General features: G+C 39.6%; 1 protein-coding gene across 1 annotated transcript in view; it reads left to right on the plus strand.

Annotated features, from left to right (window-relative positions):
- lgr4 (leucine-rich repeat containing G protein-coupled receptor 4) overlaps window positions 1-18,809 on the plus strand; it is a 72,730-nt gene that overhangs the window by 16,462 nt on the left and 37,459 nt on the right. The window contains exon 2 of the mRNA XM_026937587.3: window positions 11,693-11,764. Coding sequence (XP_026793388.1) covers window positions 11,693-11,764 — 72 coding nt within the window. The remainder of the gene's footprint in view (window positions 1-11,692; window positions 11,765-18,809) is intronic.

Genomic DNA, 18,809 nt, shown 5'->3' on the forward strand with positions numbered 1-18,809 from the left:
TAACACACACCAGGCCGAACAGCGGCCAGTGAGATGGGCCCTGAAATCAGCATGACAGAATGAAAAGAGAGCGAGAGAGCGAGAGAGAGAGAGAGAGAGAGAGAGAGAAAGAGGAGATGGGCAGAATAATAAACATAGAAGGATGAACAGGAAACGCTGTAAGACACAAATACAGACACTCATCCACATAAATAGGTGCAGGTGGCCACAGACAGGTTTCTATACAAACACGCACATACACACACACACACACACACACACACACTTACTGGAAGGTGGTGATACTCTCAGCTCTCGGTGGAATGTGAAATAGCTTCCCAGAAAACTGGGTTTGTTTGGGTTCACTACCCACTGAACGTCTATCCTATCCAGCTCACCTCTCCTGAGTGACACACACACACAACATGTAGAGGCAAAATGAGGGAAATGAGACTTACTACCACTACTACTTCTACTACTACTAATAATAATATTAATAATGAATATAGCCACATGGCAATCTGTGGGGTCCAAGCACAAAACTAGTGCTCCCAGTGGCCAATTCTTGCAAAGCTACATCTCTTTAGACCACTACACAGACCATAGATGAGCATACTGTTCAGGTTTTGTAACAGTAGCTCACTGATAACCCTGTGAAATGCCTCCTAAAAGCTGATTGGCTAATGGCAGCCATCTTTTTTTAAATAATCCAGTCATCACTTGTAGTATGTCAGGTAGTGTATTATTCCATCAGCTACTGACAGAATCCATGTGTTAAGAATTATAACCGGTATGCCATCTCAACCCTCATCCCAGCCAGTTGGAGTGTACTCTCAGTGCCGGTCCCAAGCCCGGATAAAACGGGAGGGTTGCATCAGGAAGGGCATCCGGTGTAAAAACCTGTGCCAAATCAAACATGCGGACCAATGATCCGCTGTGGAGACCTGTAACGGCAGCAGCCGAAAGAACAACAACAACAACAATACTAGATCAGCCACCATACTGATCATTGCTAGTCCCATCCCATCTACAAACACACCCACGTTAATTACACTAAGAAGAGCCTGGAGGATTAGAGGATTATCGTGTAGCTTGTTTGCCAAAGGTGGCTTTTTATAAACATGTCAATTAGCAATGCCAACACATTCTGAAATGTATCACTGTGGAATGTGCCAACACCCATTAAATGGGTGATTTTCCCCTCTACAGTTACTGTACACAGACTGTGTGTAGTGAGGCGGGACGTGTCTGACGGCCTCACAAGACACACTGCGTGCAATGCTTGACATATGCAAGTTACCTTTTATAAATAATGCAGCTGTCGACACTGCGGTATGTAAATGCAGCCACGTAGCATATACTGTAATAAGTAAGGAATAAAGCACTAAGGAAAATAATCCATACCGGGGTGGAGTGAAGCTTTACTACCCTAAACAGCACATCGCGAAGTGGTTTATTTCTCTTATACCCCAGGGATTTGACAATGATTACAACTTTTAATTTATTAACGAACACGTTGCGCTTTTAACCATGTATAGTTACATTTAATGTTACGGAATGCAAGGCAACTCAGTGCCTTTTCTCACTTACGTTATAGCAGTCGTTCCTTCGCCAAGCCTCTCTTTTTCTTCTCATGAAGTTAATACACAGTTTGTCATGATTTACTGACCGCTGACACTGGAGACTCCTTCCATAAATGTTAACTGTCTACTAATAAGTTAATATGTCTCTTCATATTAACAATTTTTCTTTGTTAAATAACATTTTTTTATTATTAGGTTTAGATTATATGGAGCATCCGCTATATGGGTCCCTGTGAATTTGTTACTATAGAAACGGCGATGTATTAGAACAAGCGCATTAATGTAAACACACTCATGACTGTGCGCTGAGTGTTTTACTTGGCAGCGAGTTTTATGTTTACTTGCATCTCCAACCCGCTGAACCTGCTTGTTTTACTGCCATTTGTATTTATACCTGAATGAAATAAATCATAAATATGAATTACAACATCTCTAATGACATGGAAATGTTTCGCTTTATGTTCAGCCATGATGCAGTAAAACAGAAAGGAGGTTCGGGGAGGACGGTGAAGGGACAGCAGGTTCCTTAAAACCGAGTGACAGACAAAGCCGAGAAGAAAAAGCTGCATCTGTTGTGCTAATATTTGAGCAGAGCCTTTTTTTTTTTTTCACGTCTGCCAGACTGGTTTGTGGCACCGCACCTCGTCATTGTTCATTATAAATGACTTTATTCAGGAAAATTTGTTCTGTGGTTTGTTTAATTGCAGGTTACATGTTTGTTTTGATTATTAAAAAATGATGCGGTACAAACCTTGGTAAAAAGGTGAGTATGGAGACTTGTTTACTTTAAAATGAAATCAAAAGAATTTTTCTGTACTCATTTTTAGATTGCATTTGCATAAATGAGTACCGCGTGTACTGTGACATATAGCGTTACTGTCCAATATGTAAGGCGGTATAATATAAATTGCTGGCTTTATCGCTCAGCCTTGTGCGTGTGTATGCGTGTGTGTGTGTGTGTGTGTGTGTGTGTGTGCGTGTGTGAGTGTGACTGTTTATGCTGCTTGTGTCAGGTGGCGGTGTGTCTGGCCTTGTCTGTTATCTCAATTAAGATACAGTATCTACATAGCCAGAACACTCTGTGTGTGTGTGTGTGTGTGTGTGTGTATGTGTGTAATCGGAAAAAGTAACCTCTCAGCTGTTCTCTAAACGTCTAGGTCTCTTTCTGGTTCTTTTTCTCTCTTTTTTATTTCTTCGTATCCTCAAAGTCACCACATGCTTCAATAACACTTTTGTTCTTGGCCACTGGAGGTGAAAGTGCCTGTCTGTCTCTCTCTCTGTTTGTCTCTTTCTCTCTCTCTTTCTGTCTTTTTCTCTGTGTGTCTCTGTTTCTGTCTCTTACTCTTGTTCTTTCTGTTTTTCTCTCTCTCTGGGTCTCTGTCTCTCTCTGTCCTTCTGCCTGTATGTCACTCTCTCTGCCTGTCTCTCTGTCTCTCTCTCTCGCTGTCTCTTGCTCTGTCTCTCTCTGTTGTCTCTCTATCTCTTTCTCTGTGTCTGTTTCATGCTGTCATTCTCTCTCTGCCTGCCTCTCTCTCTCTTTCAGGCTCATTTTATCGAGGAGGTGTTAGCTCTTTATGCTTTCTGTGTGTCTGTGTTTGCTGAAACTCTCTTTGCCCCGTGTCTCACTGTTAGATGAAGTTTTTTAACCATGAAAACACGTAAAATGTGGGTGCACGGCTGAACCATGGCTAAGTGTAATCACTAGTAGGTAGACTAGAGAAATATAGATGTGTAAACATTATTGTGTTATCACAGTACCTTGTAAATATAATTATTGGTGCATATAATCAAGAAAATTATTTGCTGACTTTCATGATAATTATCATTGTTCCTGGATAATTTAATGTTAATCAAGGCAGGTTCTTGCTGTTTGTTTGTTGTATATCTCATGCTTTCATATGTAATCAAGTGGTCCGGTCTTAAGCTAGAGACTTGTTGGGTAGCCTGTATCGCCATTTTGTTTCTTACTGGTACAGTTTTTGAAAAACGCAATGTAGGGAGCTTACGTGACTCAATGCTTTACTGAACCTGGAATGTGCTGGATAGAAATGATGAACTCTTACTGATAGGCTTTAATTTGTTGTGTATGATGTGTTGATAAGTTCACTCACAGTAAGCTCGCAGCAAAACTCCTCCAAGGCATGTCCGCCATGTTGGCGAACACCACTGAGCTTCTGACTCTTGGGTGGAGCTCCTGCTTAGAAAAACACTATCTTTTATTTTCATCATTCCAATTTTTATTCTCCACACATCTGTCAGCACCTTAGCGTGGTGCTTTAGGCGGCTTGTCAATCATCCAGCTATTGGCACGAACATATGGGCATTTTGTGGGCAGCGGTGACTGGCGGGAGTCCCTGCTGCGGTCACGCTGGGGTCCCGTTGGGTTTCGCGGGCACACGCCAGAAGGAAACACAAAAGTCCTGCCAACTTTAGGAGCTCAGATCTACAGTTATATTTGAGGAGAGCCACACTTTAACGTATCCCTGAACATGTCATTTAAACTATTAAAAATAATCTATGTAATAAAATAGTCAAATTTTTATGTAAGGAATAAAACAGGACAGGGTGTGCTGTTATAACCAAATAATCATCGACAGGGTGGTATGATTGGCCCCAACGCAAATTTACCCTGAAACTGATTATTTTCCTATAGCAGCATGTCCTGGAGTGTTTTACTGCTCTTATACCACAGCAGTTTGAATTACATATTTTATTAATTAAAACATGACACATCATAAGACAAAAAATTCTTGTCATGTTACCAAGAAAGCATGAAGTGCAAACTCTTCCATCCTGAAGACTTTCCAGTGTCAGAATACAGTGTTATCTCTGACTGTTAAAAGAGCTGAGACTGGAGGCTCCTTCCAAAATGCTAAATAAACATCTTCTCACAGAAAACGTCACCATATCAACAAATACACGTTTTAAAAAATGTTTATGTATAAATTACATTTATCTGAAGCGTCGTCGTTGGTGTGTAGATGTGTTTGTGAGAAGAACGAGTCCATTAATATAAACCTGTCATTTGAATTACAGTAGACATTACTGTCAGAGCTTCTGTAATAGAAGATTAATCAACTCCTTCTGACCAATGAGGAAAGCCAAACACACAGGCAAGGAAAGGCTGAAACATAAACACTCACTTCATTATTTATTTGAACAATCTTTTTCTGTAACACTTTTTCCATTAACTGTTTATCAATACACAATATGACTACTGTGTCATCTATGAATACTTCTAAACTTTTTTGTCATAATTATGCCCTTTTTGAACTTCTCAGGTTTATTCAGGTTTTCTGTTACAATATTTACATGAAAGATGGATGGAACCGACACTTGTTCTTATCTCTCGGGCTAGAAAACCTGCAGCGGTGTGTAAAGGCTTTGTTGAGACTTGATGTGGTCTTGCACTTAGGCTAACAGAAGGATTTTCTTATTGTCTGTGTGTCAGCAGTGTGTTCTGCGTTTGGAGACAGCCTGTCTGTAACACTTAGGGTGGTCCCTGCTCATTTCGTGAAGGTAGTCATTTAAAGATAAAGCCGTGACATGGTGTCATTTCTTTTGGAGCTCACAGCACCTTGACGTGTAGCTCCACTAACACAGGATGTTATTTCTTATGTATTTAAGGGCAGTTGGCAGGAGCTGAGGTCAGTTTGAAGGCTCGCTGACACTGCCAACATTCAGCTGCCTTTTCTCTTGCATGCACTAAGACTTTGTTTCTCAATGTTTTTTTTTTTTAAATGAGGAAGCATAGTTTTTAATTTTGTCTACTGCTTGTTAGACAAATGATCTTTTTCCTGATGAGCTTTGACAGCTCACAGCGCTTTTCCCATTATCTCAGTTCGTGCAGAGGTCTTTAGCTCTTGATTGCATTTGTTTTCAGGCCATGACAAATGAGCGCTGGAGTCATGTGTTTACAGCTGTAATCAGAGCATTTTAGGACTGTTTTGGGTTCATCCAATTGGTTTGGATGGGTTGCGCATGCAGCTTCATCTGGAATTTGTTTGGCCCAAGCCCATGATCATTGCCCAGGAGTAGGATTTCATGATCATTTTTAAAGGGGCGTTCCAGCGTTTTTTACCTTATATATACCCTGGGCATCTGTAATGTATGTGTGCATACCCTGGATAGGAATTGTACTGAGAAAAGAAAAAAAAGTTTCCTTGAAACTTACTTATAATCTATATCTAAGGGCAGTTAATGAATTCTTTTAATAAATATTTAAAATACTCAACTATATAACATGAATGCAACATTACCATATAAAAATAATGCTTCTATTATGAGAGAGAACAAATCTTAGCAAAGCTGTTCCTATGGAGTTTTATCAATTTTTCATGGAAATGAAACTGCTTGGAAATTCACTTAGCAGTTTCTGCTAACTGCAACCAAAGTATAACTTTCACCAAATAGTCTTTTCTTGGCAGTTTACCAACACAACTGAGGTAATTGTTGATATTCCTGATATGTTTGTCTCATTTTCTCTGTCATTCTGTTTTTATATTGTTTGTATACCACACTTAATGGCTATGTGCTAGCTACCTAAATCCTTAGCCTCACTTATAAGCTAGTTTGTACTCCATTCAGGTTCAGGTTCAGGTTATATGTAACATACAAGCAAGTAGTTTTTTTTTTTTTACATTGCTTTTGTCTAATTTATATAGTCATTCTTTTTTCATATTGTTTGTATAAAGACTGAAAGCGTAGGCTAGCTAGCTAAGTCATTAGCTAGCTTGAGCCTGTACTTTCAGTTGCCTAGCAGCCGTGTTTTCATGTCTTTCACCCCTTTTTTTGCTGCATTCTTCCCTCTGAAACATAGTAAACATGTTTGAATGAAGAATTCAAGAAAAAAATTTTACATATAAATGTTTATTGATGCCTTTAGACCTCCAGAGCAGTCTTCTGTTCTTAATACAAAGATGTGTCAAGATTATTATCTGAGGTACATAGATATAGAGAAATGCTGAATTATTATTATTATTATTTTTTACCACGTAATCGTTTCCTTAAGCACCCTTAACCAGTATATGGAAAATAAATATTAAATATACACGAAAGAGAGATCATGAGACGGATTGTTATGAGGATGATGAATAGCTGACCGGTGCGACCGGTGCATGGCCTCTACATCTGCCCCCATCTGTGTGACTGCTGCAGCCCAAAGTCCCTGATGAGGAAAACGGCTTTAGAGGCCCAGAGATCGCATTCACAGACACACACACACACACTTAGCTAGCTACACGTTCTTCTCATCTTGCCCCTGGACATCTCCGCCAGCTGAGTAATAGCAGTGATAGCAGCCTGGCCTGGGGCTGCGGGCTTAGAAGTGTGTGTGTGTGTGTGTGTGTGTGTGTGTGTGTGTGTGTGAGAGAGAGAGAGAGAGAGAGAGAGAGAGAGAGAGAGAGAGAGAGTGAGTGGGGGAGGACAGTGTGCAACACATAATGTATCCAATGGACCACCAGGAGTGCAGCACAAATAGGGGCCCAGGGATGCCACCAAGAGCAAGAAGGAGGAAGGGAAGAAAGAGGGAGAAAGAGAAGAGGAGGAGAAGAGATAAGACTAGTGCTACATGGTCCACTGAAGGATAATTGTGGACCTGTGTGTGTGAAGAAAAGGACAGGCGGACTGAGCAGGGGTCGTGGCTCTAGGGGGGATGGGGAGGCCCCTTTCAGCAGCCACTTTTTGTGTTCATTTGTGTCTTGTGTGTGTGTGTGTGTGTGTTGGGGGTTAGGGGGTAATCTGATCCTCAGTGGGGTCCAGAGGCCCTCATGCACATATACACTTTCAAGACTGTAGAGAGGCCTGTCAGTGAAATCCAAGATGGCGACTCCCCTCTCTCCTCCTGTCTCTGTTTTCTTCCTCCAGTCCCTTTGGTGGGGGATTCGGCTCATTAGCTATCATAGGATGTTTGTTCAGCTCTGTTTTGCCCCGGTTTCCACGTCTACAGCCCAGCACTGTGCTTCAGAACACAGAGAATGGATTCGTAATCAAGATCTAAGGCCCAACAGTGCACAACGCCACTGAGACCTCTTCAATGTGCCCACATTTTGAAAGAGTGCACAGGAAGCTGATGGAGAATGATGTCATTTTTTGGTTTAGGTTTAGTTACAAAACCTAATCAGGTGATCTTTTCTGATGTAACAATGTACAAATCAAAAGTGTAGATATAGGAATTGCGATAATAAATGGCATGATGTTTTTTTTTTTTTTTTTTTTTTACTTCATCTATCTTCTCCCAGTGTTAGCATTCTCATTGGTGATGTTTACATGCAAAGATTTTCATCAGTCAGAATGAATTCATTCTGATTATGAACTGTTTATAGTGTATGTAACCATAAACTCAAATATCAAAAATATTCGGAATATCAACATTTACCTGAGACATGTTGGTAAATTGCTAAGAAAAGGCTTTACAGACCTAAAATTATACTAATTCTGGTTAGCATCAACCGCTAACTGAACTCCCATGAGCTCCACCATTCTGAAAAACTTCCAACATTGTAGAAAAATCTCGAAAACCATCAACACAGCTCTACTTGAATATATTACTGGTTTTAACATAGCAAAAACCACAAATGGCGAGTTTTAGCTAAGCATGTTACCTGATGCTAGTCTTAGCTAGTTTTAATACAAACCTAGTCCAAATGCCACAATTATTTTTAAATCATAAAGTATTTTGATTCAGAGGTTTGCGTGGTGATTTTTCATTCGTGCAACAGATTTTTAATTGCCATTTGCCATATAGATTGATCGAATGGGAATCTCCTACAGTAAAGTTGTTACAGTGTCTGTTGTTAAAAGCAGTATACATATAAAATTGAATGAATGGAATAGTTTGATCATTAATGCATTATAAACTGTATGTAGCTGTAGCTACTGCTGCAGGTTTCCTGCTCCCATATTGCTATATGAGAACAAATCTGGAAAGTTCATGGTTTTTCTCCAGTGAGTGTTAAGTCAGACATCATGTTATTTAAAACTCCAGGCCATGACACATCATCACTCAACCCAGTAGATCTGAAGGCGAGTTGAAGTCTGCTTCTTTATAATATTAACCGGATTTTTTTTTTCCAAGCCGCATTTGAGTGACCACGGCTTGCAGCTGCAGTTTGCATGTGACTGTTAATTACTTTTTTTTTTTTTTTTTTAAAGAATGGTCTGATTGTGATCAGAAAGAGCTCTGTGCATTGTGTTAAACTCCAGTTTGTTCAACCTGCTTGTACAGCTAAGTGGATAAGCAAGGAATGAAGAGAAATCAAACGAAATGGAGAGGAAATGTAGACTTAGGAAAAAGTGACACGGGATAACTGAAGAACGATAAAGGATGGAGACAGGAGAAATACAAAAAAGTGATGCTACAGATAGACATAAAGCATATGTTGATAATGCTCACGTATATTAGTGTAGGGGTTGTGTGATGGATTTGTGGATTTGTGCTTTGTGGATTGTATATATATATAGATATATATATATATATATATGTATACACACAAACACCCCGATCAGCCATAACATAACCACTGACAGGTGAAGTGAATAACACTGATTATCTTGTTACAGTGACATCTGTCAAAGGGTGGGAATTATTAGGCAGCAGGTGAACAGTCAGTTCTTGAAGTTGATGTGTTGGAAGCAGGAAAAATGGGCAAGTGTAAGGATCTGAGCAACTCTGACAAGGGTAAATTGTGATGGCTAGATGACTGGGTCAGAGCATCTCCAAAGCAGCAGGTCTTGTAGGGTGTTCCCAGTATGCAGTGGTTAGTGCCTACCAAAAGTGGTCCAAGGAAGGACAACCGGTGAACCGGTGACAGGGTCATGGGGAGCTAGCTAGCAAATTGCTGAAAAAGCTAATGCTGGCTATGGCAGAAAGGTGTCAGAACACACAGTGCATCGCATACATACGTATGAAAAGGACAAATATGAAAGAGTAGAAGAGTTATAAAAGTATAGATATTAGAAAGATGTAGAGAAATAGAGAATAAGAGGAGGATGGAGAGAGACATAAAATGAAATAGAGATGTAGGGAAGAGAAATCTATTTAAAGAGAGAGGTCCATAAATAATAGAGAGACAACAAGAATGAGAACTAGAGGGTGAAAGAGAGGACAGGTAGATATAAAGAGTTACAAACGAGAAAGATACAAAGAGAGATGTAGAGAAAGAGAAATAAAATTAGAAGTTAGAAGGATAGCAAGACAGGGAAAGAGCAAAAACGTTTTACAGAAGGAAAGAGGCATTGAGAAAGAAATGGAAAGAGAAAAATGTAAGGAAATGGTTAGAAATGTAAGGCCAGAGAAATAGAAAGTTCAAACAAGAGAGGATAGTGATAGAGGGAAAGAATAATAGGCAGTTATAAGAGAGAGAATGAGAAAAGGGAAGACACTTCTACATTTTTGTCATGCTGCTACATGCTGTACCACCTACAAGCTGTGCGTCGCTCCTCAGAGCCTCAAAGAGAGAAAGAGAGAGACACAGAGAGAGAAGGAGAGAAGGAGATGGGGGAGGGGCAGTTGGATCTCAAGGCCTTTGTTTGGGGTGTATTTTTGGTCTGCGAAGACCCTCAAGTTAGTGCAGGCTCTTGGAAACACGTGAGCTGCATTTCAAACGAAGAGAGGAAACAGAGCAGTGCCTGTGCACTTCTGATGTCATACTTGCATGACAAGAGGAGTAGATGATCATGGTACAGTATCACGGAGCACCTCAATGCCAGCGATCACATCTCCGATAAGCTCTCATTTAGGATTCCTTTCTATTATTGTAGCGTAGCCTCTTCATCTCAGCCGCTGATCTGGAATCAGGACTTATCTACCCTCCCGAGCGTAGCGCTCTTGAACGTGTGAATCAGCAACATCAGCTCAAGGAGGCAGGTTGGGCTGTAGCTGTATCTGATACAAATAGATCAAATGGGATGGGAGTGGGGGATAGAGCATGTACACACACACACACACACACACACACTTTCCCGCTCATGGGCGGTGAGGGCTGAGCTCTTAATTGTGATGTATGTGGTGATTAAGATTGGAGAACAGCAGAAATCATGATCAAAGCAGTGATTAGACATATACACGGCAGTGTCAAGTGTTACGCCTGAGATTTACTGGCCCACATCACGTGCAATTCTGTTCAGAGAGGTGTGAAAGACCAGAAAGTCAAACATGTCTGTGTTAGATTTTTTTGCATAGAGGGGCCGTCACATCTGATTTTATTCACCTATCTGATTTTTTTTTTTTCTTGAAGTCTAAACACCAAAGCAATTACATCTAACCAGATCTTTTCACTTCTGGGTTTGGAAGACACCCAGATACAGATGCAAGCATCTGAGCAAATCATTACATGCCTACTGAATGTCAGATTAAAAATCAAACAAGTGGAAAAAAGTGATTTGGGCAAAATTGTTGAGTTCCCATAAATATGCATTAAATGAACAAAATTTTGCATCTGAGCATTATACCCATATGTGGTTCTTCCCCGAACTGTACAGACTGGGTCTTTGTATGCTGTATATCCCTCATTACAGTTACACTAACGTTGGCTAACTTGTTTGAATTTGACAATGCTTAAGCAGTTCAAGGAACCACATTAACCATTATTATTAACCATTATTAATGTAGCAACACTCTTTCACGCTGGTTATAGGATGTTTGACAGCGCAGGAGCCAAGAACAGTAAATTCTGACGCGAAAAGGCATCAATGACAATGCCAATCTTCGTCGAAAATGTTATGCGGAAGTTATACGGGAACTACAAACAAAAACTCTTCTGGTTACATTAATAACACTTATTATGGGTCCCTGGAGGACTAGTGGTTAGGCCATGGTGCTCTCATTGCCATGGCCCGGGTTTGATTCCCAGCCAGGGAACCAGCACATGACAGTGCACTCCCAGTGCCGGTCCCAAGTACGGATACAACTGGGGAGGGTTGCGTCAGGAAGGTCATCCGGTGTAAAAACTGTGCCAAATCAAATATGCGGACCAACGATCCACTGTGGTGACCCCTAACAGGAGCAGCCGAAAGAAGCCAGGTCTCCACGGTCCTGAAATTATAATCACCAGGTTGCAATAAATATATGGAAACTACTGCACTTCTACAACTGAGTGTGTGTTTGTGTTTTTTTTCTTTTTTTCTTGTAGTGACCTGAGCATGAACAACATCACAGAGCTACCTGCGAATGTATTCAAGAACCTGCCGTACCTGGAGGAACTGTAAGTCCATCATGTCTTCTTCTTTCCGTCTTCTCCATCGTTTGTCTAAAATGTCTTGTATAACAGCAGGACGGTTTAGTGTGTTAGGATTCATAGATGGTCCTTCATTATCACGAGTAACAAAAAAAATGTTACTTAGTGTATGTTAATATGTTAAATATATAGTAAAAATTCTATACTAATATATAATAATATAAAATATTATACTGTGTATAATAATATAATATCAGTTTAAATGTTTGCATCCTCTTTCTCAGTATGCTATAAATACATATCTGAGATTTTTAGCCTTATTTGTATTCAATTAATTCTTTTGATTTAGCATTAGGTTTTGGATTGGTGGCTTGTTACAAGACACACTCTCATTTTTAGCTTGGAGTTTAGTTATTTATTTAATTTTTATATATTTAAAAAACAGATAGTGGTATACATTACTTTTTTTGCACACAGTGACCATGGGGATGCAAACTTTTGCACTCAGGTGTATTCATTATGTATCTGTAGTACTCTCTAAGTACTGTATGTGTTGCTACAGGTTTTAAGGTTGTCTTTAAACTTTAAATTAGATTGTAATGACAATAATATTAAAGTATTACAATAAAAATGAACCTTTTATAATAATAATAATAATAATAATAATAATAATAATAATGAGGGAGAATTTTGAATGAAATATATTTTCAAAAACAAAACAAAACTGAAATGACTAGTATTTAAAGTATAAAATATGTTTTAAGGTATTATCTAATCCTAATTAAATAAGCGGTTACTAAAGCATGTAAAAGTCTGCAAGGTTGATGATTTTGTTGTGAATTTTGTCTCCTTTATGATAAAATTCAATCTTTTAATATCAGAGACCTCTATTTATAATAATGCTTATGATATAATCACTGATTTTTTTTTTTAATTTCTCACATATTTACTTGAATGTTATTTGATAAGCGCATTAAGTCAAAGTGCCTGAGCGGGCGTAAGAAAACACACTCCTGTCCTGAAAAGAAAAGAGGAGGGAAGAGAAGAAAAGCGAAGGATAACAATGCTGTGGCCAGAGCATGTGCTAATGCGCCTGAAAGTGCATCGGCTAGATGAGCCTAATCTCCTGCTGTCTGTTTGGCTCTCCCAATCGCTCTGTGTCTGTCCGTCTGCGCCGGCCGTGTGGGAAGCGCAGATATCATCTGTCTACCTGATAGCAGGTAGCGCCACTCCCAGAAGGCCCCGATGACCAGCTCCTAAAAGCCACCGCATTGTTATCCTGCACTTTTCTTCTCTTCTCTCCTCTTTTCTTTTCAGAACAGGAGTGTGTTTTCTTACGCCCGCTCACGTCTTTCAGCCACCCCAATCTCTGCACCTTCTTTCCCAAACACGGGGCCTACAAGCGCTTTGTCAGAGAGCAATTTACTTTTCAGCGCTTTGTGCAGAGGAATGCGAGGCAGGAAGGAAGAGGGCAAAACAATGGTTCCTGGGACAGAAGGAGTTCAGGAGGACGGGGTTATTTTTTTTTAATATGTACATTCGTTTTTGGGTTGTCATCGGTTCAGCGTGTACTAAAGGGCTCAGTGATCATGGGTCATGAGTTCACGATCATTCTTCTTCAGCGCTGGATTAGTGAAAGACTGACGGGTTTAATGAGAGAAAGATGTATGAAGAGCCTGTGCATTTAAAGAGTCATTTCTGTCTTTTCATTAGTGTAGTCATTAGTGCAGCACTCATTACATTACAGTTTGTGTGTGTGTGTATGTGTGTGTGTGTGTGTGTGTGTGTGCGAGACCTGTGGCTGTTGTCCTCCAGGCAGACTTAGCAAGAGGGAGGGACAAACCCACAGCACCACAGAGAAACATTCTCTACCTCAGAGTCACGCAATACACACACACACACACACACACACACTTGCTTCCCACTTATACGTCATTCAGCCATTCAGCCTGATAGATACATATATAAAGCTGTCAGGTACTAATCCTCCCCAGATGTGTGTATCTATGTGTGTGTATGTGTGTGTATGTGTGTGTGTGTGTGTGTGTGTGTGTGTGTGTGTGTGTGTGAGAGAGAGAGAGAGACCACAAATTTTTAGTACTAATAGTTGACCAGTAATTTAAAACAGTAATTGACTAGTCATGTGTTCTATAGTTAAAGTAACTTTATTTAAGGTGATAGCGATTCTTAAAATCTCGCATGGACGAGCTGGCAGCTCAGCTGAAATGATTGATGCTGAAACTTAGAGCAGGCAGCACAGCGTGAAAGCTCTAAGCTCATCTCTGGAATGTCCTCTCTGAGCTAGCACGCACTGCTGATCTGACTCTAAACTAGCTGAGTGGAATTGGATAGTGATCTGCAACCCGTGGCTCTGAAAGCACTCATTCACACTTTTCCAATTTTATTTAGCTTTAAAGGACAACAAAAAGAACGGCAGGAGAATTCCTTCAGGAATGGGCAGGAGTGGGATTAATAAACAGTCCTGCACACACGTTTCCACTTCATGCGATAAGTGATATCAAACTGTTAATGGTCTATTAAAGCAAAAGAAAATTTAAGAGACTTTTCAGTGTAGTCTTGTGCAGTTGACTGTAGAAATGGCTTCATACAGTCTGAAATATTTAACAATTAAAGTAACCTGCTTTCTTTAACGCATACCTGTATTTTCTTGTCATCTGCCTCACCGTATTTTCCACCTCCCCGACTAATCAGCATCTCCACAGCGGCTACTAGTGAATGTATTAATCGACTACTAGACTAGTCTATGTGTGTGTTTTAAGATTAGTGAAGATTGTGTGTACTTTCACGTTTGCATGCCCTGTGTGAGTAACTGGATGTCTAAGTTATCTACTTTACAGTTGTTTGTGTATTCAGATGTTACATTGCAGGTGATTTTATATTCTATTATTAACTCTATTGTATACCGGAGTGGACAAATCACTAGCCAGGACATAAAGTTGTCCCCTTCACCGGATTTCATGTACTTGTTTGTTTCTCTTGCTCTCTATTAATGCACGTAACTAGCTAGCTATCTTGCCAGATATTATTCCATTGCATTACATTAACTACCAATTAACTAACCAGCCTAGTAAGTTAGGTTTCCAGGCAACCAAAACACAGGTAGTACACTTGGAGCTTTCACTTACCCAGCGGTCTAGCTCATGAATTTGTCATTTGTCCAACGCCGCATGAATAGCTGCTCTTTATTCAGTATGATAATGATAATGATAATTGATTTACGCAATGCAGGTTATTATTACCTGTTGTTAGTCAATCGCAGCACCAAATTACAACATCATAAACCTATTTTATAGTGGGTTTATTATTTTATGTGGGATTATCTAAGATCATTGCACAGGAAATGTGCATTTGGGCTGAAATAAGATTAAAAACAGTAATATTCATTTGTAAGCTCAGTGTAGCTTTTTATTAGGGATGCATTGAAATTTTATCCAATGACTTTTCTGCTGAAAGAGAAAAACTGCTGTAAATTCTGATAGCTGTTCCTCTATATTCCATTCATTATGCAGTATAATATTTGCATATATAATAAATTTAGATTATCTTACTTATTATCAGCCCAGTTTTATAGAGCATGTTGTCAGTAGGGCTGGACAGTATGACAATATAATACCCATATTGTCCTAAATTATATGACTCTACTTTTATGACATATTTCAGGTTTAATTATATTTTTATCTACCTGCTGACTGGAAATCAGCTGATTTTTATGTTAGAATTTTATCTATCAGAATCTTTAAAATTGGAAATTGTAGAATTTATTCTTTTTTTATTTATTTATTTTTGTAGACATTAACCTGTTTTTTTAATCACCAAACCCGGTCTAGTTAATGTTTTTTTTTTTTTTAATTTAGCACTACTGTCCTGCTGCTGGACATCTGACCCTCACACCCATATGTGGTTCTTACCCAAAGTGTTGCCACAAAGTAGGAAGCACACATTGTACAGGATCTCTTTGTAGAATTACAGTTTCCCTTCACTGGAACTAAGAGGCCCAAACCTGTCCCAGCATGACAGTGCCCCGTGCACAAAGCGAGCTCCATGAAGACAGGGTTTGCTAAGGTTGATGTGGAAGAACTCGAGTGTCCTGCACAGAGCCCTGACCTCAACCCCACTGAACACCTTTGGGATGAGCTAGAACACTAACTGCACCCCAGGCCTCCTCACCAACATCACTACCTGACCTCACTAATGATCTTATGGCTGAATGAACACAAATCCCCACAGCCACGCTCCAAAATCTAGTGGAAAGCCTTCCCAGAAGAGTGGGGGTTATTATAACAGCAAAGGGAAACTAAATCTGGAATGGGACGTTCAGCAAGCACATATGGGTGTGATGGTCAGATGTCCACAAACTTTGGTCATACAGTGTATCTCGATACATATTGTGTATCGTAGAAATGTTTTCTAATATTGTGATATGATTTGTTTTTGTTGTATTACGCATTTAAAAATTGCTTTTAATTAATGCTTTTTAATTTTGAAAGGCAAAAGTAAAGCAAACAATTGCATTTATGCAACAATTCGAAAAAGCTAAGTAATATGAATTTTAACAAATCCAGGAGATTTCAGTGTTTCAGTTTACTGTCCCTGGTTTTCAGTGAATTTCGGGTTTTGGTTTTGGCTAAGAAGTTGAATTGCATTAGTATTTATGTTTGAATTGTAATGTGGCCCTTCAGTCTGAATGACAGTTGCAACATTATTTCTACCTAAATACGTAAGAATTTTCTATGAACACCTATATTACACAACAGAGCAGAGGAAATGGAATGGAATTTATGAATATTAGTCATTTTTCTGCAAGAAACAGATTTTGGCTGTGTAAAAAAAAAAAAAAAAGGACGTAATTATTTATAAACAGCTGTAATCTGTCATGATCAGAATTCTGTACTGTGAAATTTCAGGTTATTTTTGAACTCCTTTCTCTTAAAAGTTTGCTGCACTACTTTAGTTTAGTTGTGTGCGATTTCCTAGCAGCGTTTCCTCAGCAGTGACTTACTGCACAGCTGTTCCCGAAGACGGCCTGTACAGCCGAGCCCAGCGACCGCAGAACCCAGATTACATGCGCTGCAGGCAAATAAAGATCAGGGATGTCGTCTCCAGAGCCCAGAGAATCTAACCTCCCTGCGCAGAGGAGCGTGTGTGTGTGTGCATGACCCTAATCGGTGGCTTTGAGACTCGGCCAAACCAGAATGAGAGTGAAAGGCCATGAGCTGTTGTGTAGCTCGTGTCTATAGAGTGGAATACACAGGACTACCAGATGTGTTAGCACTCGCTGCACATTTACTCCCACATACATAAACAACAGCTTTCAAGCTTTCATGGAAAGCAAATGGGAAAGTAAATGTGCATTTGCTTGAGGAAACTTTCCACAGTCTTGTTTCTCCATGCAAGTGTGTGTGTGGTACTCTGTGCCTCAGCGCTGTAGATCTGCACCCCTATGATCATCCTGGCTGATAAGATGCTTCTGTCATGTCCTCAGCCTTCCAGTTAAAGCAGTTTTACTCTTCTTTCCACTCTCTTTCTTTTCCTCTTAACCCTCTCTCTGTCTCTCTCTCTCTCGATGCAGCTGGAAATGAGGCTCATAGGCAGGAAAGAATGATTTTTTTTCCTCTCATGAGGAAAAGTAGCTTAAGCTGATGATACCATGCATTAAGACCCAAGCGTTATATTAACACTTGGATGTGTCTCCAAAACGAACAAGTTGGACTTTTTAAATGTAAGGATGTCCTTGTGAATTAGGCCACAAGTCACACACAGCAGATTTGAGTGACTGTGTTGAAGTTACTGTGCATAGAAATTACTGCAGTGCATGCACTGTTGTCTTGAGACCACACTAAGTACCATGTGCTGAAACATTATTACAAAAAGTACTATAATAATTGCTAATGAATAAGTAACGCAGTGCACAAGAATGCAAATCGGTTTTGCATATTAAACACAGATTACACAAAAATCAAATCAACGCATCAAAAACAACAAAATGAATGAATCGTCACAGCCCTAGATAACTGGCCTTGTGATTGGACTAGCAGTGTTTACATCTGTTTAGTCAGTGGGCGTGTCCTTGCAGCTCTTTATGTTATAGTCTTTACAGAACAACCTGATGTTCCTCAGGTTTAATAATTTGCTGTTGCTTCTTTGTGTTATAGTTTTTCTAACATGACAGAAAAAAAAAACATCAGATTTGTGTAAAGCTGGTTACACCATCTGTGTGTAAATTAGCTTTAAGCCTAGTTTTGGCAACATTAGCTGTGTTACAACATGTGCAGCAGTAAATATGACTGTGCTAGCAATGCAAATATGCAGTTCCAAACAGTTCTTAGTTTAATATTTAATACCAATAATAGCATAAAAAATTACCTCATGGACTGCATTCCTGTGAGAGTACTGCTACTGAAAATGGCTTGTATTGTACTATATTCAGTCCTTTTTTTTCTAATTAATCTTTCTGTCACATTAACAAAAAAAATATTTTGCATCCTCAAACATTAGACACATCGTTTAAATCAAATGGTAAAAATCAAAGTCAAGCTCCTTTCAGTTCCAGGTTGATCCAGGAGCTGCACAGTATTGTGGAGCGCTTCACCACGCTCAGAGGAGAACACTAGGCATAAAATACGATAAGAGACTCAGAGTGTCTCTCCAGTTGTGTTAGGACTCCATATGGCTCCTGGCACCGCTGGCATTCAGACGTAGAGCTCGACATGGCCTCTCTAAACACACTGCACCCTCAGGGCCGGGAAGTGTGTACAGCATAACATGGAGATATGATATGGAGTCTCCAAGTCTAAAGCCCCAAGAACTTCTTCCTATCACACAGAGGAAGTGAAGGAGAGAGAGAGAGAGAGAGAGAGAGAGAGGGAGTGGAGGTACACTGAAAGTACATATAGTTTACATAAAAATATTACATATCTCCTCAAACTGTGATTTAATTGCTTATACTACATTTAATTTAAACAAGTTTCTAATGACTTGTTTCAGTTATGTAGAGTGAATATGATCAATTCATGTAATATGAACTTGATCTAATTATGTTATGAAATCTCGT

The sequence above is a fragment of the Pangasianodon hypophthalmus genome, chromosome 25, assembly GCF_027358585.1.
Source record: "Pangasianodon hypophthalmus isolate fPanHyp1 chromosome 25, fPanHyp1.pri, whole genome shotgun sequence".
In the NCBI taxonomy this organism is placed as follows: Eukaryota; Metazoa; Chordata; class Actinopteri; order Siluriformes; family Pangasiidae; genus Pangasianodon; species Pangasianodon hypophthalmus.